Source organism: Arachis hypogaea, chromosome 9 (assembly GCF_003086295.3).
Source record: "Arachis hypogaea cultivar Tifrunner chromosome 9, arahy.Tifrunner.gnm2.J5K5, whole genome shotgun sequence".
NCBI classification, from domain to species: Eukaryota; Viridiplantae; Streptophyta; class Magnoliopsida; order Fabales; family Fabaceae; genus Arachis; species Arachis hypogaea.
The window spans coordinates 102,834,408-102,862,303 of record NC_092044.1 but is presented as its reverse complement, the minus strand read 5'-3'; the positions used below and the strand labels follow the sequence as shown (position 1 = coordinate 102,862,303).

At 37.4% G+C, this 27,896-nt stretch overlaps 1 protein-coding gene and 1 non-coding gene across 8 annotated transcripts; both read left to right on the top strand.

Annotated features, from left to right (window-relative positions):
• On the top strand, positions 1 to 27,896 carry LOC112711374 (probable ribosome-binding factor A, chloroplastic). 7 transcript variants are annotated; one of them, XM_072203326.1, is made up of 6 exons: positions 1 to 323; positions 1,584 to 1,967; positions 2,101 to 2,274; positions 2,592 to 2,790; positions 3,070 to 3,187; positions 27,678 to 27,896. In XM_072203326.1, exons 2-4 carry the CDS (start codon positions 1,605 to 1,607, stop codon positions 2,727 to 2,729), a joined length of 675 nt encoding a protein of 224 aa, XP_072059427.1. In that variant the 5' UTR covers positions 1 to 323; positions 1,584 to 1,604; the 3' UTR covers positions 2,730 to 2,790; positions 3,070 to 3,187; positions 27,678 to 27,896. The 7 variants fall into 7 exon arrangements, with proteins under 7 accessions (XP_072059427.1, XP_072059428.1, XP_072059426.1 ...); XM_072203327.1 differs by lacking the exon at positions 27,678 to 27,896 and adding an exon at positions 4,482 to 4,881; XM_072203325.1 differs by lacking the exon at positions 27,678 to 27,896 and adding an exon at positions 3,404 to 3,659.
• Positions 16,774 to 16,880, top strand: LOC112713393 (small nucleolar RNA R71). Its single transcript, XR_003158365.1, has one exon. It is a non-coding gene; the product is annotated as a small nucleolar RNA R71 (small nucleolar RNA).

Below are 27,896 nucleotides of genomic sequence, written 5' to 3'. Positions count from 1 at the left end.
AAATATCTATATATTAATGTCTATATTCCAATACATACACAATCCAAACCGAGCCTAAAAAAATATAGCCTAGCCTACTAATCTCGTCAGATTCACTCACTCACAGCCCCTCGTCGTCTCCCTCACTGGTTGCGGCGTCTTGCCCTCACCCAAGACCCAACCACTCCTCAGTACTCACACACACTGCCCCCCGGTTCTTTGGGTGCCGCCGCTCGCGTCCGCTCCGCCGTGCTCTGCCTCGCTCGCTCGTCTTCCTTGTCGTCAGTCCTCTTCCCTTCGCCCTCTAAACCCAACTCCCTCCATAACTGCCGTGCTTACATCCGGTAATCCCTCTCCCCTCTCTCCCTCCTCTGATTTATGTTGGATTTTAATAACTTAATCGTGGCAAGGTCTTTATAATGCTTGGTCTTAATTTTGATTTGTACGGTAGGGGAATAAAATGGAAAATCCAGTGTTGCTTATGACTGATTTTGGTGGAATCGTGAATTTCTGTGGCAGTTAACGGAGAAAAAAGGAAAATCCAGTGTTGAATTTCTATAACATAGGAGAAAACAGAAAATCCAGTGTTTAAATATTGTTGGAGTCTTTCTGAACCAAGGGATGGATGAAATGTGTTGTATATGTATTTTATTAGATTTATTTTTGGTCTCTTAGAACATCCACGGCAGACAATAATAACTAGATTACACCTTATAGTTTGTACTTGTAATTTATTGGAGTGCTTCATCTCTCTTTTGCTAATTATACTTTCAGTTGAACATCTTTCTTCATTTTTATTCAATTAGATGGTGTAAATTGTAATATTATATATTGTTACTCAATTAATAAGAATTATGGAGAGAATTGGGGAATGGGAAATGGGATCCATGTGGGGACTGCAGGGAGACGGGGAATGGGGATAGGGTTCAATTATCTCCCACGGCGGGGATTGGGCCGGGAACGGGGAGGGTTTTGGGGTTTGGGGACAGGGAGCAGGGAGGCCTCCCCCGCCCTCGCCCCGCCCTGTTGACATCCCTAAAGCAGCATATGAAGGTGTTAAAGATGTGTCTTGATTAAATTTAAAGGGTGCTCATAGTTGCGATTTTATTACCATGATTGAATAATGTTTGGATGTAGATTAGTTTGGTTTTGATAGTAACTTTATGTTGTTTTCTCATCTGTTTTACCTTGAATTCCCCTTCTTTGTATTGGCTTTTCTCATTTTCCTTCCTAGATTTTTCAGTAAAACGAATTATGCTTTTTTATCTTCCTCCGGAGTTGATGTAAAAGCTACGAGTTTACTACCTTGGCAGTTTGGCAATTGTGTAAGCTACATATGAAGGTGTTAAAGGTGTGTCTTGATTAAAGGAGTGCTCCAGCGGATACTGATAGTTGCGATTTTATTACCATGATTAAATAATTTTGGATGTAGATTAGTTTGGTTTTGATAGTAACTTTATGTTGTTTCTCTTCTGTTTTGCCCTGAATTCCCCTTCTTTGTATTGCCTTTGCTCATTTTGCTTCCTAGATTTTTCAATAAAACGAATTATGCTTTATCTTCCTTTGAAGTTTATGTAAAAACTGTGAGTTTATTACCTTGGCAGTTTGGTGAATCTGAGAGAGCAATGACATACCTGCTTTATCCACCACTGATATTACCATGCCCATGTGGATGGCGGAATCACATCCTTGCACCACCAAGCTCAACCGCAACAACAATGAACCCTGTTCAGAGGCGTGGTCTTAGTGGAAGTGTGCAGCCGGGGCAGGATTTTGTTGGTAGGAGTAGGAGTAGGAGCGTGAGGTGCATGGCCAATCCTAGGAGAGTGAAGATGGTGGCGAAGCAGATTCAGAGGGAGCTTTCTGATATGCTCCTCACAGACAAAGTCTTGCAGTTTGCGGTTCTTCCAGAAGCTTCCTTGGGCGCTGACCGCTACCTCTCATCTCTGACCACCATAAGTGATGTTGAAGTCTCTTCCGACTTGCAGGTATACTGTTTTGTGTCTTTTCCATATTCAACAACTTATATTTATATGATTCCTTGCTCACCTAATTGGTTTGGAACAGCATCAATTTCGCTGTGCTTTGTTTACGTGTAATTTGATTGCTCAACAATGATAGGTGGTTAAGGTGTATGTGTCCGTTTTTGGAGATGAAAGAGGGAAGGAAGTTGCCATGGCTGGATTGAAGTCTAAGGCCAAATACGTCCGCAGTGTGCTCGGCAGGCGTATGAAGCTTCGCTTGACTCCTGAGATACGCTTTATAGAGGATGAGTCTTTTGAGAGAGGAAGCAGGGTAAGATTGTGTTTATATGGTTACACATCTGTTGCTCCTTCCACATTCTCTTCCTCCTCTCTTCTTTATCAAGATCCCAAATTTTGCATTTTTCTTTAGAATACACATAACATAGCTCATAACAAACTTGCTTGTCACTCTTTCTTGTATTCTGGTATAAACATATATGTCATCATCCACCAGCATGCTTCTGTAGCAAGTGCTCACTTATGCATGGCATTTTTTTGCCCCAAGTTTGAGCAACTTTTAGGACACTTTTTGTTTTCTTTTCTGTGAGCGATTACTGATTTGATGCATCCACCATTTCAAAATTTCAGGTGATTGCAATATTAGATAAAATAAAAAATGAGAAGAGTTTGGAGAATCAAAACGGGGAGCTCTCGGATTCATCGGCACATGATGATGATAATTGGGATGATGTAGATCCTGATGAAGGTATCATTTACGTGGACTAGCTGCCTCTCACGGTGCGTCATTATTTTGGCTGTTGATAGACAAAGCATTCAGAGTTGATAGGTATGTTTAATCAAGCATTCATGATTAATTTCTGATGGCTAGTTTTAGTTTACTTTTATTAACTAGACTATACTTTCTTTTGGGGTTGGAGGGGAGGGGCGTTGTGCGACGTACGAGTTTTCTTAGCTTTAGAATGTCTGATTATGGCACCCCAATAGTGTCGTTGCTGTTGCTATTGAAGTTTTCCTACAACTGTAGAGGTCTCTGCATAACCAGAATTTAGAGCAAGAGATTTTGTCATATGTTAAGTACTGAATTCATTAGTTATTGGAAGTGCAGGGAAAGTTGGCTATAGAGTGGGGCTATAAGTTTGGTAGAGATTGATGCCATGCCATTACCCGATCATGAAGCCAACCCAATGTCAACACAGTTGCCCACCCTCGCTAAGAATCATATCGTAAGATTTTCTCTCCTTATGTAACTGTTACCCAGGTTTGGGATATCAGTATACAAATAGTTTTCCTTAGGTAAGTGGAAACTGGAAATGATAATATTTGCATTTCCCAAGAACTTTATGCTTAATATTGCTGTCCGGATTTAGGTGTCTAACAATATTGCATGTAAATTGTAATTCTAGAGTTTATTTGGTTGTGATTTGGTCTTGAATTCTCAGGATTAGCCACTTGTTACTTTTCAATGGCGGCTTATGGGATAGAGATAGTAGCAAAAAATCGGAAGAGGGTATATGATCAAATGTGAAGAACACTAGGGAATGAGATCGCCATCGATAAATAGCGTTAAACAATTGTAACTTAAAAACTCCCGAGACAGCAAGACCTCTTTCTGACCACCGGAAATTGTCTCTTGAAGAAGGAATTTCTCCTTCGAACTAAAATTAGAAAAAATTCTGCTTGCATTTTAAAACTTAACTCTTAAGTATAAATTTTAAAATTTATATTTAATCTTTTTAATTGCATAAATACGAAAATCGGTAAGCATATTACTAGTTCCTAATAATTGTGAATAGTGATAAATATTTGGTTACATCTCTTGCTTTGAAAATATACTAACACAACTTTGCTTTTGTGAATAATATTTATATCAAAATAACATTGTTTGTCAATATAAAATAAACAATCACCATATAAAAATATTTTATGGAAGGTTTTAGAAAGGAAGAGAATAAGAATCGCATATATTTTGCAATTAAATACATGAGCTATAACTAGTGTGAAGACTCAATGTGGTGTGATAGAGGAATATTTTTATTGGTATAAGATTACATCAGGGATTATCTTTAAGTCTTTATTTTTTTACATTAGTCTTGGGAGTACTCACAGAGCATATCGAAGAGCTTGTGCTATGGTGTATATTTTTTGCTGATGATATCGTCTTTATAGAAGAGTTAAGGAAAGAGCTAAATAAGAAGTTGGATTTATGGAGAGAAGTTGTAGAAGTCTTTGGTTTGCGCATAAGTCGTAGTAAGACAAAATATATGGAATGTAAGAAAAATTCTAATACAGAGGTGAAGATTGAAAAAAATATCATACGAAAAGTTAAAGTTTTAATTATTTTAGATGCATCATACAGGATAATAGAGAGATGGAACATGATGCAAATAATAAGATTCAAGCAGGTTGGTCAAAATAGTGGAGTACGTTTGGTTTTATATGTGACAAAAAAAGTGTCTTTAAAACATAAAAGTAAATTCTATCACACTGTTATCAGACTGACTATGCTTTATTGTATAGAGTGTTGGGCGGTTAAAGAGGAGTACGAACATAAGCGTGACAGAGATGAAAATGTTGAGATGAATGAGTGGTCATACGCGATTGGATAGAATAAGGAATGAAAATATAAGAGAGAGAGTCGGAGTAGCACTTATTGTGGAAAAGATAGTAGAACCGCGTCTCAGGTGATTTGGACATACGAGAAGAAGACTGACAGAGTGTACCTAGTCAAGAGAGTGGATGAGATGGAAAATAGACAAGAGGTGAAAGACAGATAAAGATCATCAATAAGATGGTAAACATGATCTACATGTAAACGGTTTCTCTGTGGACATAATATATGATAGAGTTTAATAACGTCGTTTAATCAATGTAGCCAATCAAATCAAATTTAGTGGAATAAAGTTTTGTTGTTGTTGTATTACCAATACTAACAAAATAAACGATTATGAAAGATAGTCTTACGGATATATGTTCCTATGTTTATTGTCTATCCTCTATCCCATTGTCCTTATGATTGCTGCCCACTTTTCCTATTTGGGGACTCTCTCGGATCACTAAATGGCAAGACCTCTTTACCCAAAGATTCTTATCGCTTTAACATTAGTTGAGATTCTTTTTGGGTTTATTTGCAAAGCATCTCCAGTCAATAATAATAATACTAGACGTGACCTTCCATGTATTCTTACTTCCCTAGCTCCCCCTGAGCCCATGTCTCCAATAAAAGAATCAATATGATTCTTTCCTTCAAAATAAGCAGTTCACACCTGGTTTCACAAATGTACACACACGATGAGCAAACTCGTTGTGAAAAATTTAAAAGTAATATAGGGTTAAGTACGATTTTGGTTTCTAAAGTATAGGTAAAATTTTTTTTTTCGTTTCTAATATTTTTTTGCATACAAAATCGTTTTTAAGATTTAACTTAATTTTAAAATAATCATTTTAAAATAGTCATTCGGACCAAAATATTCTTCTTCTTCTTTACTAAACTACCCAATTTTTCCTTTCCATCACAGCATCTCTTTTTCTTTTTCTTCTTTTTCATCATCAATAGCACAATAAGAAGAGATCATAAAAACACAAGAAATCAAAGAATAACGAAATCAGAAGAACAATAAAATTAGAAGCACAACAACAAATTCAAATAAATAGAATCAAAATTAGAAGTACGGCAACAATAAAAGCCGAATCAAAATCAAAAGCAGAAGAAACAGAAGTCATCAACCTCTGGCCGCTGCTGCCCTCAATGCGCCAGTTCTACTCTCTTTTTTTGTCTTCTTCTTTTTCCTTCCAACCGCCACCCACCGTCGACGTCCGTCGAAAGCCAGCAGTCACCACAAGCACCGCCTCTCCCTTCACATAACACGTCATAGCGCCGCGTGCCACGTCGAGGGATTCGAAGTTGAAGACGACGAACTCGAAGATGACAAACTCGAAGATGCTTTTATCGATCCCACCACTCGTCACTCTCTACCTTCCCAACCTCTCACAACTGACCTCACTCCTCCTACCCCCATCGATCCCCAACCCGATCCCAAACCTGCACCCTCCGATCTCCCGAAACTACTGCCCACCACCTTCGATTTTTGGGACAAGGATGAATTCAAAGGCCTCCCCATCGAACACCCTTCCTCCGATCAGAATGCTTCTCATTCCAATCCCACTTAATTAGTGAATAATTAGCTAATAAATTAATTATTAATAAAAAATTAGAAAATTGAATTTTACAGTTTAATGAGAAAAAATTAATTAAAATATAAATTTTGACACTAATTTTAAAGATTTTGACTTAAAATTAGGCCGAGCAGACCGAACCGGACCCAAACTGGGTCCAAGGGCCAAACTAATCCACTTATGCATATGAGCTTTAGCTCATTTGCCTTTCTCTTCATATGAGAAGTGTTGAAACACTCAGCAAAGGGGGGGGGGGGTAAGAACACTCCAAGCTACAAACCCTTGAATTGAATTCAAATCCACATAACTCTCAACTCCAAGTTTCGATTGCCGCACCGTCTGTGGCCACGCATTCACCGCGTTGAGCTCTATAAAGTCCAGTAAATAATTTTGGTAAGGAAACTCGTTTTCATCTCAGCCTCTCATCCTCCATAATTTTAAAAAATTTAAGGGTTTGGTTATTAAAATTTGATGTCTGGTATTTAGGCTCAAATTAAGCTTGAGGGATTAGTGGGTTTTGTTCAATTGAGGCACGTGTAAGGTAAGAATTCTCAAATCCTAGTAAATTCCATGATTATTTGTGGTTGAGTATTGAAATTTTATATATGGATGTAATAATATGTATTAGGAAGTGTATATGTGATTTTGGAACACAATTGTGGAGGTTGGAATATTTGTTGAATCTTGAGTGTTGAAATCTTGGAGGTTGGAAACTTTGGAGGCTGAGTTTTGGTGCCAATTTGAGGTGTCTCTGGTTTAGGGAGAAATCGTTCAATATATGGTTTTGGTTTTCCGTATGTAATATATAATGTTTTCTATAAACTTAGGTTATTGGTGTGAAATTTCTAACCACAAACTAACTGATAAGTGCACTGGTTCGTACCAAGTAATACCTCAGGTGAGTGAGGGTCGATCCCACGAGGATTGATGGATTAAGCAACAATAATTGAGTAATTAGCTTAGTCAGACAAATAGAAAATGGTTTTGAAGATTCAAAAGTATTAACAATAAATTCAGAATATTAGAAAGACATGCAAGTAAATAAGTTGGAAGAACAATATGAAGAAGGCAGTTAAGGTTTCAGAGTTATCTATTTTTCGGATTGACTTTTCTTATTAATTTATTTTAATCATGCGAGATTTAATTCATGGCGAACTATATGTGACTAGACCCTAATTCCTTAGAACTTTTTAGTCTCCTCTAAAATTCATCAACCACCAATTTCTTGGTCAATTAATTCCAATTAGAGGGTGAAGTTTAATTTTAGTTATTATGCCACAAAAATCCTAATTACCCATATAAGAGGATTATATGTCACGTATCCCGTTAAATTTAGATAATTATAAATTTAGGAGAATATGTTTTCAAGTTGTTGTTCAAGTAAAGAGTTTTTCTAAGTTATACAAGAACTCAATTAGAAAGAGGGTCATACTTCCGTTCCACCCAATTTCATAAAATAAAGAGCGGAAACAATTCTTGACTTATAAATCAAAACATGAATTAAAAGACAAAAAAATAGAATCAATCTATACAAATAGACAGAGCTCCTAACCTTAACAGTGAAAGTTTAGTTGCTCATGGCTCAGAGAAAACTAGGATTCAGGTAAACTGTAATTTACAGAATGAAAATGGAATAATCTGAAAGAGAAGTGTCTTTTCTCTTTTATATCTAATCCTAATTAATTTAAAATCTAATTTCTAAAATTAAAATAATATCTTTTCCTATTTTAAAACAAAATTTAAATTTAAATCAGAATTAATTAAATAATCCGCGCTGTGGGGACCACTTGGGGACGTTAGGCGCGCCTTACTTGGTGCTAAATGGCGCCTTACTTGGGCCAATGAGTAAGGCTTGCGCCTTACTAGAGTGGTGAGGTAAGCATGGCGCCTTACTTAGACCTTCCCGAGAGGAAAGGCAGTTTCTGCGCCTAACTTAGAATACCATGCGCCTAACTTGTTCCTTGGCCTTCAAACCTTGCGTGTTGTTGTTGTGTCTTGCGCCTAACTTGAGAAATCTCAAGTTAGGCGCAGCCTTGGCAGAGTTGATGGAAGAGAAGTATGGACTATTATATATCGTTGGAAAGCTCTGGAAGTTAGCTTTCCAACGCTACTGGAATCACGTCCATTGGACCTTTGTAGCTCGAGTTATTTAGGTTTGAGTGCAGAGAGGTCAGGGTTGACAGCATCATTCGCCTTCTTCTCTTTTTCTGCGAAAACTCCATCAAATACAGCCAAATGCTACCTAAAATAAATAGAATCACACAAGACTCAAAGTAGCATCCATAGTGGCTAAAAGATAATTAATTCTTGATTAAACTCAACAAGTTAAATGCAAATTCATTAGGAAAGGATAGGAAAGATGCTCGCACATCACAACACCAAACTTGAATTGTTGCTTGTCCTCAAGCAACCAAAACTAATATAAGCTTAGGATGTGAATTTGCATGAGAGTGAGAGTTTAATGAAACTCATGTCTCTTCTTATAATGGGGTTTACAACTGCAATCCTGAATAGTTTTGGCATCTCACTCTCCTTTGAATCAGAAGGATGTCACTGTCATTCGGAATTAGAATCTGGAGAATATTATGAATTCTCTAATCTTTTGTACTTCAATTTAATCATTGAACACAGCAAATTTTCTTTGCTTCTCTTTTCTTTGGTGCTTTGCACCTTGAGCCTAGCCGTGACTTTAAATATTTTGTCTCAAGCTTCACTTGACACAGAAACACCACAAGCACTTAATTGAGAAACTCTCTTTAAGTTCTGATTTTTCTTTCAGTTACTCCCAGACAATGGTGCTCAAAGCCTTTGGCATACTCTGTTAAATGCGATTGATCTCGACTCTTAGTGTTCTGTCTTAAGGATTACTTGACACACTCACACCACAAACATATGACCAGGGAAACAACTCTTTGAGCTTTTAATCATGTCTGATCTCCTTAGTCATTGATGTCCAGAGCCTTAGACCTTGCTTTTATTTTTTTATTTTGCTGTTTCTTTTGCTTCAAGGATTAAACTTTCACTTATTGCAGAGAATTCATAATAGTTTTTTAAATTCCTATTCCTTGTACATCAACATTCTTTGATTCAAATTTAAATATGCATTGTTCATGTCATGCATTCAGAATCACAGAATATACCACCACATTTGGATAAATGAGACTCCTATTAAGAATAAACTCAATTTCTCAAGCAATACATCACTTCTTTTCTTTTCTTTTTAGATTCAAGTTCAGTGAGTGGTACATGAGACACTTTCCAGAATTAAAGCGAATAACAGAAATTTCTAAAAATGGTAGACTTAAACTAAAACCTAGGAACTTAAATAATAAAGTATCATCCAGCAAATAAAGCAAAATAACAGAAAACAGGAATATATTAAAGTAATGGTAAACTATTATAGAAAGTGAAAAGAACTAGACCACCTCAATCTCCTTCGTGGGGATCTCTCTCCTCAGGCTGTGCTCCGTGAGATCCTCTCAGGCGGCTGTAGTCCTGTCGCAGCTGATGAATCTCCTGTCGCTGAAATTCCTAAGCAGCCCGCATCTCATCAAGGGTGGTGCAGATGTGTGCCCAACGGCTATCTGTACTGCTTTCATCTCCTTCACATACGCGGTGTGCTGCTGCCAGCGGCTATCGTTCGCGACTCTCATCTGCTCGAGGGAGGTGGTGAGCTGCTGCCAATATTCCTGAGGAGGGTCATGCTGTCTTTGCGGTGGTGGCTGATCCTGTTGGGCCTCCTCCTCACCCTGCTCTTCCAGGCGGACTCTGTGCTGTTCTCTGTGGCTCTCCATTCTTTTCTTTGTGATTGGTTTTTCAACAGAGATGGGGACAACATTCTCCATCTTTACCCCTGCTGCTTCACACAGGTGGTATATCAGATGTGGGAATCCGATACTAGCTCTCTTATAGGGGTTGGAGGCAATCTTGTATATCTACTCTGGAATAATATCCTCCACCTCCACCACTTCTCCCTGTATGATGCTGTAAATCATGATAGCCCGGTCCACAGTTCATTCGGACCAGTTGCTATTAGGCATGATGGACCTTCGAATGAAATCCAACCATCCTTTAGCTAAAAGGACTAAATCAGCACTCTTCAAGTGATTCGGCTTTCCCTCAGCACCTAACCTCCACTGAGAACCCGGAATGCATAATTTTTCAATGACCAGACCCAGCTCTTGATTATGGTCCATTCGCCAACTGTAACTGGGTGCTAGCTGAGGTGGACTTAGCAGGTGGAGGACTTCTCTGACGCATTTTGGAGAGAATCTAATGGTTTTGCCTCTTACATAACATTCATAAGTCTTCTCATTTACTCCCTCAAGGTCTTTGTATGTGATCCAGAGGTTTCCATAAAACTCTTGGATCATTAATTGCCCAACCTCTATGTGCAAATTGCACATAAAATTCCACCCTCTTCTGTCAATTTGAGACTGAATTTCCGAATAGTCATCCGGATTCAGTGCAAATCTTACCTTCGGAACCACAGGCCTCTTTATAGTGTTCTCAAAAAAATTTTCTTCATGAAGTTTGGACTTGAATTTGTGCGTGTCATGAGAACTAGTGGCCGGCTCCTTTTCCTTTCTTTTCCTTGAAGGTGTGTTAGTCTTGGGTGCCATTACAACAGAAAAATAGAAAGAAAAACAAGAAGCAGAGCGACAACACCAAACTTAAAATTTTTGCTCGTCCCCGAGCAACTAAAGAAATACAAAAGGGGAGAAGAAAGAAAAATAGAAATTCAAATAACAGAAATAAAAGACAATGCTGAATATATATATATATATCCTTTTTGTTTTTTTTTTTTTGAATGTGAAAAGAGGGACTAAAGAAAATAAAAGAGAAAACAGAAGAAGGGGGAAGGGGGTTGGACAGGGGCACGGTGAAGGTTGAGAGGAAGAAGGTTGAAGGTTGTTGGCTTAGGGATGAAGGAATGTGGATAGAAGGAGGGAAGAGGGAAATTGCGTTGCTTTTTTTGCTGAAGAAAGACAAGGGTTGTGGGTTGAAGGGGGAAAGAAGTAGGCTTATATAGATGAGGGGGTAGGTGGGGATTGATCACGGAAAAGGGAGGAGGGGTGTTGAAAGAGGAAGAGATGAATGTATGAAGCTAGGTGTGGTTTGAGAGGAGAAGTGCTGGTGTTTATATAGGGGTTGGGTTCGGTTCAGGAACTTGTGTTGGGAGGGGGGTGTCACAGGTGGGTCTTGGGGGAAGAGGGTCACGGGTTGTGCTTGGGAAGAGGGGAGTAAGGGCCTGGGAATATATGGGGATGAGGGGGTTACATATATAAATATATATAAGGGGGGTAAATAAGATATGATATGATATGGTGATAAAGTGGGGGGAAGCACTTGGGACGTTGGCTGTGCCTTACTTGTGTGGAAGAGGCTATCTTTGGCGCCTTACTTGGGCCAAGTAGCAAGGCCTTGCGCCTTACTTGGGGAGAGGGAGATACGTGCGTCTTACTTGGGCCAAGGAGTAAAGACTGCGCCTTACTTTGTCTAAATAACAAGGCTTGCGCCTTACTTTGTTTAAACAACAAGGCATGCGCCTTACTTGGTGGATGCCTCTCTTGCTTGACCCATCCCGAGAGTACAAGCTTCCATGGCGCCTTACTTGGTTTCCTTTGCACCTAACTCGCGTAACTCGCCATATCTCGCGCCTAACTTGAAGATTCTCAAGTTAGGCGCAGACCCTTCCAGAGTAATGGTTCTTGATGCGTAAAACGCATCTCTACGCGTTCTATACTCAGTTTTAAAAACCTGTTCTGTTTCAAAAATCTTGCATAATCCAAACATACATAAAACAAAGGAAAACAGTGAAAATTCAATAGAAATCAAACAAATAATAAAAACCACTACTACGAAAAATAACTAAGGATACGAAGTTATCGGGTTGCCTCCCGACAAGCGCTTCTTTAACGTCACTAGCTTGACGGTCAGTTATGCTAATTCAGCAGGTGAGCGGACCTCTAGCGATCGATCTCGCCTCCAGGATAGTGCTTCAACCTCTGGCCATTTATTGTAAATTTTCTGTCAAAATTCTCTTCCTGTGTTTTCACATGACCATATGGTGAAACTCTGGTAACCACAAACGGTCCTGACCACCGGAATTTCAGCTTTCCGGGAAAGAGTTTGAGCCTTGAATTATACAGAAGCACTCTCTTTCCTGGATCAAGGACTCTGATGGCAAGCTTCTTGTCATGCAATAACTTGGTTCTCTCCTTATAGAGCTTGTCATTCTCATAGGCTGAATATTTGAATTCATCAAGCTCATTCAACTGAAGCATACGCTTAATTCCTGCAGCTTCTGAATCAAGATTCAGATACCTGATTGCCCAGTAAGCTTTATGCTCCAGCTCAACTGGTAAGTGACAGGCTTTGCCATTGACTAACTGATAAGGGGACATGCCAATAGGAGTCTTTAAGCTGTCCGGTATGCCCAGATAGCATCATCAAGCTTCCTAGACCAGTCCCTTCTTGAAACACTGACGATATTCTCTAGAATCCTCTTGAGTTTCCTGTTAGAAACTTCTACCTGTCCACTTGTCTGAGGGTGATAAGGGGTTGCCACTTTATGACGGACTCCATATATTTGCAGGAGAGAGTACAGCTGTTTGTTACAGAAGTGGCTTCCTCTGTCACTAATGAGTGTCCTTGGGACACCAAACCGGCTAAAGATATATCTCTGAAGAAAACTCATTACCACCTTGGCATCATTGGTGGGTAGAGCCACAGCTTCCACCCACTTGGACACATAGTTAACTGCCACTAGAATATAGTTGTTTGAATGTGAGGGTGGGAAAGGTCCCATGAAATCAATACCCCACACATCAAACAACTCAACCTCAAGAATCCCCAGCTGTGGCATTTCATGGTTGGCAGGGAGATTCGTGGCTTTTTCACATCTGTCACAGTGCTTCACAAATGCTCTTGAGTCCCTGAAGAGAGTCGGCCAGTAAAACCCGCTCTGAAGGACCTTTGTAGCTGTCCTTTCACCACCAAAGTGGCCTCCATAATCAGAACCATGACTGTGCCAAAGAATCTGCTGTGTTTCTTCATCTGGGACACATCTCTGGATGATACCATCTGAACACCTTTTAAAAAGGTATGGTTCCTCCCAAATGTAGTACTTTGCATCGGTCAATAGCTTATTCACTTGTTGCCTACTGTACTCTCTTGGAATATAATTCATGGCTTTGTAATTTGCAATGTCTGCAAACCTGGAGCCTGCTGAATGAGGAACAATTGCTCATCAGGAAATGTTTCAGTCACAGTTGTGGGTGGTTGTACTCCTGCATCAGGCTCAATTCTGGAGAGATGGTCAGCTACTTGATTTTCTGACCCTTTCCTGTCTTTCATCTCAATATCAAACTCCTGAAGGAGCAACACCCATCTGATTAATCTTGGTTTAGAATCCTGTTTGGTTAGAAGGTACTTCAAAGCAGCATGATCAGTATAAATAATAACCTTAGAACCAATTAAATAGGACCTAAACTTATCAACAGCATACACAATAGCTAATAATTCTTTTTCTGTAGTTGTCTAATTCTTTTGGGCATCATTTAACACACGACTGGCATAGTAAATGACATGTATAAGGTTACCATGTCTCTGTCCTAAAACAGCTCCTATAGCAAGGTCTCTGGCATCACACATCAACTCAAATGGTAGATTCCAATCAGTGGGAGCTATAATGGGAGCAGAGGTAAGATTTTCTTTCAGAGTTTCAAAAGCATGCAGACAATCAGAATCAAAGACAAGGAACATCAACAACCAACAGGTTGCTCAATGATTTAGCAATTTTAGAAAAGTCCTTTATAAATCTCCTATAAAATCCTGCATGACCCAAGAAAGTCCTGACTGCCTTAACATTAGCTGGTGGTGGTAATTTTTCAATTACCTCCACCTTTGCTCTGTCAACCTCAATCCCCTTACTTGAAATCCGGTGTCCAAGAACAATACCTTCTGTAACCATAAAATGACATTTTTTCCAATTTAAAACAAGGTTTGATTTTTGACACCGTTTCAAGACAAGAGATAAATGCTTAAGGAAAGATTCAAAAGAATTACCAAAAATAGAAAAATCATCCATAAATACCTCAATGAACTTTTCAACCATATCAGAAAAAATTGAAAGCATACACCTCTGAAAAGTTGTTGGAGCATTACAGAATCCAAACGGCATTCTCCTGTAGGCAAATACTCCAAAGGAACATGTGAATGCTGTCTTTTCTTGATCTTGAGGGTCAACTGCAATTTGATTATATCCAGAATATCCATCTAGAAAACAATAAAAAGCATGACCAGCTAACCTCTCAAGCATCTGATCAATGAAAGGCAGGGGAAATGATCTTTCCTTGTGGCAGTGTTGAGCCTCTTATAGTCTATACACAATCTCCATCATGTGACTATCCTTGTAGGAATAAGCTCATTCTTTTCATTCTTGATCACTATCATCCCTTCTTTCTTGGGAACTACCTGCACAAGACTTACCCAAGGACTGTCAGAAATAGGGTAAATAATACATGCTTCCCATAATTTTATTACCTCTTTTTGGACCACCTCTTTCATAGTTGGATTGAGTCTCCTTTGTGGTTGCACAACTGGTTTAACATCATCTTCAAGGAGGATCTTGTGCATACACTTGGTTGGACTAATCCCTTTCAAGTCACTAATGGTCCACCCAAGAACTGTTTTATGGCTCCTGAGCACTGAAATAAGCGCCTCTTCCTCTTCAGGCTTCAGGGAGGAGCTAATAATCACCGGATATGAATCATTTTCACCCAAGAACACATATTTCAGAGAAGGATGTAAAGGTTTAAACTCAAGCTTGGGGGCTTCCTCCTCTGCTTTAGGCGTGTGAACCATAGCCTTCTGGGGTGGTGAATCATCAACTTCCAGTAATTCATACACAGAAATAGGATCCAGAATGTCATCAAGTACCTCAGCTCTCAGTATCTCTTGAACAAGTGGTTCAATTACATCTATTTTCATACACCCTTCAGTATCATTAGGGTGCTTGAGAGCTTCAAAAACATTGAGGACCACTTGTTCTTCATTGACCCTCAGGGTTAATTCACCCTTTTGCACATCAATCAGAGCTCTACCTGTAGCTAAAAAGGGTCTACCAAGTATAATAGAGGATTTTACCTCCTCTTCCATGTCTAATATAACAAAATCAACAGAAAATATAAATGGTCTTACTTTAACAAGTAAATCCTCAACAACATCCACAAGTAATTTAATAGAAAGATCAGCAAGTTGAAGAGAAATATGAGTGGATTTTACCTCCTCAATTTGAAGCTTTTTCATCACTGAAAGTGGCATTAGATTGATGCTAGCTCCAAGATCACATAAAGCTCTTTGAATGGTGACATCTCTAATGGTGCAAGGAATTACAAAGCTCCCTGGATCTGGCATCTTCTCAGGAAGGTTGTGTTAAATAATGGCACTGCATTCCTTGGTTAACACCACTGTTTCTTGTTCCTTCCAATTCCTCTTGTGGGTCAACAATTCTTTCATAAATTTAGTATAGAGAGGCATTTGCTCAAAAGCCTCTGCAAAAGGAATGTTGATATGTAGCTTCTTGAAGACATCTAAAAATTTAGAGAACTGCTTTTCTTTGGAAGCCTTCTGGAGCCTCTGAGAATATGGCATTTTTGGCTTGTATTCAGGAGCCTTTGGCAAGGTAGGATAAGTGTCAAAAGAATCAGAGAATGGGTTGTCTGCACGCTTAGGAGGGGCACGCTCTACTTCTTCCTTATTCTCCTCTAGAGTTTCTTTTTCAACTAACTCTTCATTGACCTTGGTCTCAGAGCCAGCTACTTTACCACTTATCAATTGAATAACCTTAGTCTTCTATTGGGTTCACCACTGTATCACCTGGAAATGTACTTGCAGACCTCTCAGGTATTTGCTTGCTCAGTTGGCCCATTTGCACTTCCAAGTTTCTAATGGAGGCTCTGGTTTCCTGCATAAAACTCCTCATTATCTCCCAGTTAGAATCTTCTGGGATTTAGAGTTTGCCTGCTGAGGTGATTGTTGCTACTGAGACTGAAATTGGCGGTTATTGTGATTGTTCTGTTGGAAACCGCCCTAAGAATTATTGTTGAAATTCTGAGGTTGGTCTCTCCACCCAAAATTTGGGTGATTTCTCCACCCCTGATTGTATGTCTTAGAATATGGATCATTATTGGGATTTCTAGGACCATTTCCCATGTAATTGACCTGTTTAGAAGAGGATTGAACATAATCATAATTATCATTCTGCACAAAATTACCTGTCATGTCATAAGAGACCTCTTGAGATGGATTTTGGGTGTTGATAGTTGAGACTTGCATGCCACCCATCTGTTGAGTAAGTAGACTTATTTGCTGAGACATAAACTTGTTCTGAGTAAGAATAGCATTAAGAGCTTCTACTTCCATAACACCCTTCTTCTGAGGAGTCTCAGAGTTCACATGATTCCTGTTAGATGAGTATAAATATTGGTTGCTAGCAACCAACTCAATAAGCTCAATAGTCTCCTTCGGTGTCTTCTTCTTATGCAGTGAACCATCAGTAGAATTATCTAAGCACATCTTGGACATTTCACCTAAACTTTCATAAAAGATATCTAGTTGGGTCCATTTGGAGAACATGTCCGGAGGGCATTGCCTAGTCAGTAGCTTGTATCTCTCCCAAGCTTCATAAAGAGTTTCACCATTCTTCTGCCTGAAGGTCTGAACCTCCACCCTAAGCTTAGTCAGCTTCTTTGGTGGGAAAAATTTTGTAAGAAACTCAGTAACAACCTTGTCACAAGTATCCAAACTCTCCTTGGGTTGGGAGTCAAATCATAGCTTTGCTCCATCCCTCAGAGCAAACGGGAAGAGCATGAGTTTGTACACCTCAGGGTTCACTCCATTTGTCTTCACAGTATCACAAATCTGCAGAAAATTAGAAATAAATTGATTTGGGTCTTCGTGGAGAAGACCGTGATACTGACAATTTTGTTGCACCAGGTGACCAATTGTGGCTTCAACTCAAAGTTGTTCGCAGCTTTAGGAGGCACCACAATGCTTTTTTCGTAAAGATCTGCAGTAGGAGCAGAGTAAGAGCCAAGTACTCTCCTTTGTTGCTCATTCTCATTCGGATTTGCCACATTGGCATTAGCAGCATTATTAGGATCCATAGTGGATTCTGCAGCCTTGTAAAGTCTTGCTTGTTGCAAACGTCGCCTGAAAGTCCTTTCAGGTTCAGGATTAAAGTCTAAGAGATGTTCTTTGTCCTGTTCCTGTGCATAAACAAATAGAAGACAAGAAAAGATGGAACTCTCTACGTCAGAGTGCAGAGAATTTCCAGTGAGGTAACCTGAGTAAAGAGATAAAAATATTGAATAAAACAAACAAACACTAAAATTCAAAAATTACTAGAAAAATCAAGACTAAAAATTTTCGAAATTATTAGGCAAATTAAATAAGAAAAATTAAAATAAAACTAATTAGGAGACACCAAACTTAATTTCAGAAATTAAGAAAAATATTAGTGCTAATTTATTTATTTATTTTTTTCAAAAATAAAATAATAAAAGAAAAGAGAAATAAACGAAATAGCAGGGAGGGGTACGAATAAAAGAAAGCAAGAAAGAAGAAAAGAAAAAAATTTACGTGAATAAAAATAAACAAATAAAGAAATAAAAATTAATAATATTAAAATAAAACTAATTAAAAGAAAAATTATCTAATCTAAGAAATCAAACAACGAGTAGTCGTCAATCACAATCAATTCCCCGCAATGGTGCCAAAAACTTGGTGCGGAATTTCTAACCACAAACTAACCAGCAAGTGCACCGGTTCGTACCAAGTAATACCTCAGGTGAGTGAGGGTCGATCCCACGAGGATTGATGAATCAAGCAACAATAATTCAGTGATTAGCTTAGTCAGACAAACAGAAAATGGTTTTGAATATTCAAAAGCATTAACAATAAATTCAGAATATTAGAAAGATATGCAAGTGAATAAGTTGGAAGAACAATATGAAAAATGCAGTTAAGGTTTCAGAGTTATCTATTTTTCGGATTAACTTTTCTTATTAATTTATTTTAATCATGCGAGATTTAATTCATGGCGAACTATATGTGACTAGACCCTAATTCCTTAGATCTTTCTAGTCTCATCTAAAATTCATCAACCGCCAATTCCTTGGTCAATTAATTTCAATTAGAGGGTGAAGTTTAATTCTAGTTATTATGCCACAAAAATCCTAATTACCCAAATATAAGAGGATTATATGTCACGTATCCCGTTAAATTCAGATAATTAGAAATTTAGGAGAATATGTTTTCAAGCTGTTGTTCAAGTAAATAGTTTTTCCAAGTTATACAAGAACTCAATTAGAAAGAGGGTCATACTTCCGTTCCACCCAATTTCATAAAATAAAGAGCAAAAACAATTCTTGAATTATAAATCAAAACATGAATTAAAAGACAAAAACAATAGAATCAATCCATACAAATAGACAGAGCTCCTAACCTTAATAGTGGAGGTTTAGTTGCTCATGGCTCAGAGAGAAAACTAGGATTCAGGTAAACTGTAATTTACAGAATGAAAATGGAATAATCTGAAGAGAAGTTTCTTTTCTCTTTTATATCTAATCCTAATTAATTTAAAATCTAATTTCTAAAATTAAAATAATATATTTTCCTATTTTAAAACAAAATTTAAATTTAAATTAGAATTAATTAAATAATCCGCGCCGTGGGGACCACTTGGGGACGTTAGGCGCGCCTTACTTGAGTGGTGAGGTAAGGATGGCGCCTTACTTAGACCCTCCCGAGAGGAGAGGCAGTTTCTGCACCTAACTTAGAATACCATGCGCCTAACTTGTTCCTTGGCCTTCAAACCTTGCGTGTTGTTGTTGTGTCTTGCGCCTAACTTGAGATTTCTCAAGTTAGGCGCAGCCTTGGCAGAGTTGATGGAAGAGAAGTATGTAGTATTATATATCGTTGGAAAGTTCTAGAAGTTAGCTTTCCAACGCCACTGGAATAACGTCCATTGGACCTCTGTTGCTCGAGTTATTCAGGTTTGAGTGCAGAGAGGTCAGGGTTGACAGCATCATTCGCCTTCTTCTCTTTTTCTGCGGAAACTCCATCAAATCCAGCCAAATGCTCCCTAAGATAAACAAAATCACACAAGACTCAAAGTAGTATCCATAGAGGCTAAAAGATAATTAATTCTTGATTAAACTCAACAAGTTAAATGCAAATTCATTAGGAAATGATAGGAAAGATACTCGCGCATTAGTTATATGACCAGATAGGTTGAATTGTGTGTTTGCTGCATATTTAGTGGTTTTAGTTAATGTAATATGTGTTGATTTGATGTGGATATTCATTAGATTGGTGAATGATATGAATGTGGTGGATGGTTGATGAAATGATGATTTTAATGCACAAGAATGATATATTGATGATTGAGTACAAGGTTGTATTGAGTGTGAATTGTTGAGGTTAAACTTGTTGAAGTTGTGTATTGGGGTGCTGTGAAATGAATGTGAGTATTAGGACGTAGTTTAGTATATTTCAATGTTGTTTAAAAGCTTGGAGTGCTGGTTTTGAGCTATGGAATTGTTACAAATAGAGGTTTGAGATTTGTTGAGAAAAGATTATTTTTGACCGAACTTCGGCGAGCTATAACTCGGCTCACGGACTCCCGAACTTTTTCAATTTGTCATAAATGAAAATTGTGTTCGTGAAGTTGACGCCGTTCGAAGAACGAACTAAAAATGATTTCTAATGGAAAAATTATGTGCATCAGAAGTTTGGTGTGTAAAGGCGGATTCTGCAGCACTTAACAAGTTATACGCGAGCACACACGTGACGTGGGTATTTTATTCTATTTTAATGTCCCGGTACGCGAGAGGGTGAATGCGTATGCGAGAATGTAAATGTAAGGGGTTGCGTATGCGAACACTTGCACGAGACACGAGCATTTTATTCTGTTTTAATGTCCCGCGTACGCGGGAGTGCACATGCGTATGCAAGCAGGGTAAAAATGCACCCTCGCGTACGCGAGACCATGCATGCGTACGCAGGACCCTGTTTTTCAGCAACATTTTATATTGTGATTTTAACATGATTTCAAACTTCTAAACTTCTATTTTTACTCTCCAAGACCATAAAACTTAGTTGTAATGATAATGATCGGAGTTGAACTATGAAGGGGGTGGTAACTTGAAAGTGAAGAAAGTTTGAGATATGATGAACTATGATTGAGAAGTGCGAAAATGTTATATAATTGATATATTGGCTTGTGCACTTCTTATTATCTGAGATACGAGTTTCTCTAAGTAGTGGCTTGTTAGCACTTGCTCTAGGTCGAGACTCGACACTCTGTTGATCATACGTTGCAAGATGTGGCCGGACACTTTAACTCCTGGGAAATTCTCCCAATGAGTTGAATTTGATTATGATTGAGAAAAAGCTACACATAGACTCTTGGGGATGCGTGCACAAGAGACTGTCCAGGGTTAGCTATCGGATGTGTCGGGCTAGCTTTATAACCGACAGATGAAACTCATCAGCCATACGACATGCATACATCATATGCATATGTGTGTTTTGTTTGATTGTGCATTGTTTGGGCTTGCCTATGTGATTATTATGCTTACCTGCTATATTTGCTACTTGCCGTATCTATATCCTACTTGTGTTTGCTTTGTCTGTATTGCTTGTCTATGTACCGGAGTTTTTGGAGGATTGGAAGAAGGCGAGAAGTTGAGGGAATAAATAGAATTGAGTTAGACTTAGGAACCTTAGATAGCTCACCTTGTATTAAGGTTTTAAACTTTAACTCTAAACTTTATATCTGAAAGTCAGAGTTCTAGGATTGCCTCTAGCTTTTTCGGGACTTTATATATTATGTATGCTGACACCATTACCATGCTGAGAGATCTGAGACACTGATTAGAGGTAACTGTGAAAAGATTGGTAAAACTTTAAATGCCTTATTTGATACTGGAGCATCACACTTGTTTATAGCATTCGAGAAGGCTAGTGAGTTAGGACTGAAGATAGTTGTGTTAGCCTATGAATTGAGAGTGTATAATGCTACTTCTAAAGCTATTGTGACTAGATTAGGCTGTCACCAAGTTCCGTTCCGAGTTAAACAACGAGATTGTGTCTATGATCTGATTTGTCTGCCGATGACTGGTCTTGATCTCATTTTGGGATTGGATTGGTTATCTAAGAATCGCGTTATGCTTGATTATTTTGAACGGTCGTTGCAATTTATTTCGGAAGGGTCGGAAGGACCGGTTATGGCGAAGGGTTACTATCTGAACTCCGTTATAATAAACTCTAATGGGTGTGAATGTCAGGGTGTTATGCTATTAGCTGCAAATGTGTTGGGAAAGGAGCAAAGTTTAGATCGGATTCCGATTGTGAACGAATTTCCTGAAGTATTTTCATACGACATTCCCGAATTTCCTCTTTCTCGAGAAATTGAATTTGCGATTGAGTTGGTGCTTGGAGCTGGGCCAATCTCAATTTCTCCTTATCGAATGCCGCCATTGGAATTAACTGAACTTAAATCTCAGCTGGAAGAATTAATGAGTAAAAATTTCATCTGATCGAGTGTTTCTCTATAAGGAGTGCCAGTATTACTACTGAAAAAGAAGGATGGGAGTATGCATTTGTGTGTGGATTATCGACAATTGAACAAGGTCACTGTGAAAAATAAACATCTGTTACCAAGAATCGAGGATCTGATGGACCAATTGCAGCGTGCTGGAGTATTTTCTAAGATTGACCATAGATCTGGTTATCACCAGATAAGGGTGAGAGACGAAGACATTCTGAAGACAGCTTTTAGAACTCGTTATAGCCACTATGAATATACGGTAATGTCTTTCGGGTTAACCAATGCCTCGCTGGTGTTTATGGACTACATGAACCGGATTTACTGTCTGTTCTTGGACAAATTCGTCGTCGTCTTCATTAATAACATCCTCATCTATGCCAAAACCGAAGAAGAATATGCGGAGCACTTGCGGATTGTGCTACAGATTCTGAAGGAAAGAAAATTGTACGTGAAGCTATCTAAATACGAATTCTAGAAGGATGAGGTGAAGTTTCTTGGTTATGTGGTAAGTCAACAAGGAATTGTTGTGGATCCTACTAAAGTTGAGACGATAATGAACTGGGGGTGACCAACCTCAGGAGTTTCTTAGGTTTGGTGGGTTACTACCAAAGGTTTATCAAAAGTTTTTCACAACTTGCGTTGCCTTTAACTAAGCTGACCAGGAAAGACACGTTGTTTAGACCTCTGAATACGAGGAAATTTTTCAAGCATTGAAGCAGAAATTAACTACAGCGGCTGTGTTGGTGTTGCCTGAGCCTAATGAACCTTTTGAGGTATACTGTGACGCATCATTGAAGGGTCTGGGGTGTGTGCTGATGCAATACCATAATGTCGTGGCATACGCTTCACGGCAGTTGAGACCGCACAAAACGAATTATTCAACTCACGATCTAAAACTTGCTGCGGTTGTGTTTACTCTGAAAGTTTGGAGACATTATCTGTATGGCGTCAAGTTTCAAGTCTTCTTGAACCACAAGAGTTTAAAGTATCTTTTCAATTAGAAAGAACTGAATATGCGTTAGAGGAGGCGAATAAAGTTGCTAAAGAATTATGATTTCGAGTTAACTACCATCCAGGAAAAGATAATTTCGTGGTAGACGCTTTGAGCCGAAAGTCGTTATGTGTTGCTTGGATGATACTTCGAGAAGAATAGTTGCTAAAATCATTTAAGAATCTGAACTTGGATGCCAGAGAATGTCTAGAACTCTATGTTTAAGTCAATTGCAAGTTTCAAGTGATTTTAATTCTGAAATCTTAAAAGCTTAACAAGACGATCAGGAGTTACAGAAAATGTTGTCAACAATTGAAAAAGGAAATCGATGGGGAGTTTCGTGGGATAGAGACGGAATATGGAGGTATAATGGTTGGATTTGCGTGCCGAATGTTGGGAATTTGAGGCAAGATATCTTGAAGGAGGCACATAGGAGCGGGTTCTCTATCCACCCGAGAAGTACCAAGATGTACCATGATCTGAAGGCGATGTTTTGGTAGCCAAGAATGAAGGGTGATGTAGCGTCACACGTTTCTAAGTGCTTAACCCGTCAGAAAGTCAAAATTGAACACCAGAAACCATATGGAGTGCTTCAACCTTTAGAAATTTTACAATGAAAATGGGAGAGAATCGCAATGGATTTTTTGTCAGGTTTGCCAAGAACTCGAGCTGGATTTGACACTGTTTGGGTGATTATGGATAGACTGACAAAGTTGGCTCACTTTTTACCTGTTCGGATGAATTGTACCTTAGAAGAGCTAGCATGTTTGTACATCAAGAAAATTGTAAGGTTGCATGGCGTGCCTACCACCATAATCTCTGAGAGAGATCCTCGTTTCACTTCTAGATTCTAGGGGAGCTTTCCAACGGGAGTTTGGGACTTAGTTGAGCTTAAGTACGGCGTACCATTCTCAAACGGATGGCCAATTGGAGAGGACAATCCAAACCTTAGAGGATTTGTTGAGGGCTTGTGTTTTAGACCAACTAGCAAGCTGGGATCGGTATATGCCGCTATGGAGTTTGCGTAGAACAACAGTTACCATGCGAGCATCGGAATGGTTCCGTATGAGGCGCTGTACAGAAAAAAATATCAATCTCTGCTATGCTGGTATGAAGCTGGGGAAACAAGCTTGTTAGGGCCTGAGTTGGTAGCTGAAACTACCGAACAAATCCAGAAAGTCTGAAATTGAATGCTTACTGCTCAGAGCCGCTAGAAAAGCTACGATGATCAAAGGCAAAAGCCTTTAGAGTTTGAGGAAGGAGAGCATGTGTTCCTAAAGGTCACACCAATAACCGGATTGGGTAGAGAGATAAAAACCAAGAAGCTAAACCCTCGTTATATCGATTCGTTTCATATTCTAAAGAGAATTGGACCGGTACCTTACCGAATAGCCTTACCTCCGCATCTTTCGAACCTGCACGACGTATTTCACGTGTCGCAGCTTTGGAAGTATACTCCTAATGCCAGTCATATCCTAGAACCTGACTCGGTTCAAGTAAGAGAAGATTTGACACTTCAAGTAATTCCGGTTAGAATTAACGACACCAGCATCAAACGATTACGCAGAAAAGAGGTTTCATTGGTTAAAGTCGCTTGGATTCAGGATGGAATTGAGAATCATACTTGGGAATTTGAATCCAAAATGCGGAAGGATTATCCATACTTATTTTCAGGTAACTAAATTTGATTTTGTGAGCAAAATTCTTATTTAGGTGGATAGGATGAAATCCCGCATAATTAGTGAATAATTAGCTAATAAATTAATTATTAAACAAAAAATTAGAAAATTAAATTTTATAGTTTAATGAGGTGAAATTAATTAAAATATAAATTTTGACACTAATTTTAAATATTTTAATCCAAAATTAGTCCGAATCGGGTCTAAATCGAGACCAAGGGCCTAACTACTTATGCATATGAGCTTCAACTCATTTGCCTTCCTCTTCATATGAGAAACGCTGAAACGCTCAGTAAAAGAGGGGAAGACCACTCCCAAGTTACAAACTCTTGAGTTGAATTCAAATCCACGTAACTCTCAACTCCGAGCTCCGATCGCTGCACCGTCTGCAGCCACGCATTCACCATATCGAACTTTACAAAGTCCGGTAACTAATTTCGGTAAGAAACCTCGTTTCATCTCAGCCTCTTAACCCCCCCTAATTTTAAAAAATTTGGGAGTTTGGTTATTGAAATTTGATGTCTTGGTATTTATGCTCAAATTAAGCTTGAGGGATTAGCGGATTTTGTTCAATTGAAGCATAGGTAAGGTAAGGATTCTCAAATCCTAGTAAATTCCTTGATTATTTGTGGTTGAGTATTGAAATTTTATATATGGATGTAATAATATGTATTAGGAAGTGTATATGTGATTTTGGAACACAATTGTGGAGGTTAGGAGCTTGGTTGAACCTTGAGTGCTGAAATCTTGGAGGTTAGAAACTTTAGAGGCTGGGTTTTGGTTCCAATTTGAGGTGTCTTTGGTTTACGGAGAAATTGACCAAGGTATGATTTTGATTTCTCATATGTAATATATAATGTTTTGTGAAAACTTAGGCTAAACGACTTAGGAAAGGTTAAATTGTGTGTTTGGTGCATATTTAGTGGTTTTAATTAATGTAATATGTGTTGTTTGATGTGGATATTCGTTAGGTTGGTGAATGATATGAATGTGGTGGATGATTGATGAAATGATGATTTTAATGAACAAGAATGATATACTGATGATTGAGTATAAGGTTGTATTGAATGTGAATTGTTGAGGTTAAACTTGTTGAAGTTGTGTATTGGGGTGCTATAAAATGAATGTGAGCATTGGTATGTGGTTTGGTATATTTTGATGCTGTTTTAAAAGCTTGGAGTGTTGGTTTTGAGCTATGGAATTGGTAAAAATAGAGGTTTGAGATTTGCTGAGAAAAATTGATTTTTGACCTAATTTCAGTGAGTTACAACTCGACTCATGGACTCCCAAACTTTTCCAAACTTGTCTTAAATGAAAATTGGGTCCGTGAAGTTTTGGGCCGTTCGAAGAACGGACTAAAAAGATTTCTAACAAAAAAGTTATGCACGTCAAAAGTTTGATGTGTAAAGGTTGATTCTCCAGCACTTAAAATTTTTTTGTAATACAATACTACCTCTGTTTTACTAAAGCTCTATGTGGTAGGGTGTTGTATTATGGTATCAGAGCAGTTCATTCCTGTAGAGCCTGAGGGACTGATTGACTATATTTCTAAGCATACTCTGGGTGTTTATACATGCTAAATTAGATTATCTAACTGATATATGTGGCATGAATATTCATAAGTATGTACTTGGGACTTTGAAACATTAGACTTACGATATTGAAAATGAAACGTGTGAGTCCCGCATCACCATCTCTTAACCAGAGTATTAACTAATGTCGACTGACATTGGATTACTCCATTCTGAAAAATGTGATAAAAATCAGTCTCCCGTAAAATGTCCCTCCACAATTTGATTGTACGGATCCGATGACAATAAATGATCACATATTAACATTCATGAACCCTACAAAACATAGACATATATCACATTAATCAAATATAATCATAATTAGTTAATTAATAATATTTAACATCTTCTCATTCTCATTATCACATAAACAATAAAATATAATTATATTAACAATTATATTATTAACTACTCAAAATATACTACATCTATATTTCAAAAATTTCACATTATACTTATTAGCTTCTAACAATAATTAATAAAATTAAAATAAATCTAAAATATAAATCTAATTATTATTATTACATCCATTAAAATTATATTTTCTAATATTTAAATCCTATTATTTTTATAATAATAATTATTCATTATTTTATATTTATATAACTAGAATATAAGATTAAACTCTTCAATATTATATATATATATATATATATATATATACAAAAAAATTTGTTTATAATCATAAATAATTTATTAAATTCATATTTATAATTTACTGTTATTAACATAATTAAGTTACTACTTAAATTATACTAAACTAACTGTCACAATAATAATAATAATAATAATAATAATAATAATAATAATAATAATAATAATAATAATAATAATAATAAGAAGGTTTAATTATTCTGTTGATTCCTATAGTTTCGCGAAATTTTTAATTAGGTCCCTATACTTTTTTTTCCTTTTAATTGAGTCCTTACACTAAATTTTTTTTTAATTGGGTCCCTACATTTTTTTTCCTTTTATTTAGGTTCCTATACCAATTCTTTTTTTTAGTTGGGTCCTTATAAAATTAAGCTAATTACTACTAAGAAGAACTTAATTGAAAAAAAAATTAGTGTAGAGACTCAATTAAACAGAAAAAAAGTATAGGGACCTAATTAAAAATTTTACAAAATTATAGAGACCAACAGAGTAATTAAACCTAATAATAATAATAATATACCTCAGTTAATTAATACTTACTCACTTCACTAACTAAATTATTATATTTAAACAACTTCAAAATTTTAACTAACTTTCAGTCCAATACAATAAAATAAATATTAATTACACATCTATCTAATAACAATACACACTAATTAATAATTAAATATCTAAATAATATATTTATAATAAAATTAATTTAATTATTATTCAAAAATCTTTAAAATTTATTTTATTTTGCTGTTGGCTTCTAACAATTAATAACAATATTAATATTAATATTAATACATACCTACAATCTATTTAATAATAATTTCTACAATAAACTAATCGTTAATGTTATCATTATTATTTAGATTAAATCAAATTATTTGATAATAAAAAATTTATATAATCAAAATGACTAAGATAATTAATAATGTAAAATTTTGGACAATTAACTTTTTTTTATTTTTGGTCTCCTTGACATTGTTGATTGTTGATTTTTGGTTTTCCTTGCCGCTGTTTCTTGTTAAATTTTTGCAGGTTCAATGAAAGAAGAGAAGGGAAAAATGTGAGATTGGGCATGCTGGAGAGTGAAGACATAGGTGGGTGGGGTTAGTTGATTTCAAAGTGGGGCTGAGCCTGTATGCAAGATGCCTTGGTACATAAATTAGATGGTTCGATTTGTGTATTTCAAATTCTGTAATTAGATCATTCGATTAATTTTCTTCAAATTAGACCGTCCGGTTTTTTTTTATCGCA

Excerpts from the sequence above, each read along its gene's own strand:
- LOC112711374 (XM_072203329.1), top strand. The coding sequence starts at position 1,605 with ATGACATACCTGCTTTATCCACCACTGATATTACCATGCCCATGTGGA. Across the intron at positions 1,968-2,100 it reads AAGTCTCTTCCGACTTGCAG|GTGGTTAAGGTGTATGTGTC; the intron begins GTATACTGTTTT and ends CAACAATGATAG. Across the intron at positions 2,275-2,591 it reads CTTTTGAGAGAGGAAGCAGG|GTGATTGCAATATTAGATAA; the intron begins GTAAGATTGTGT and ends TCAAAATTTCAG.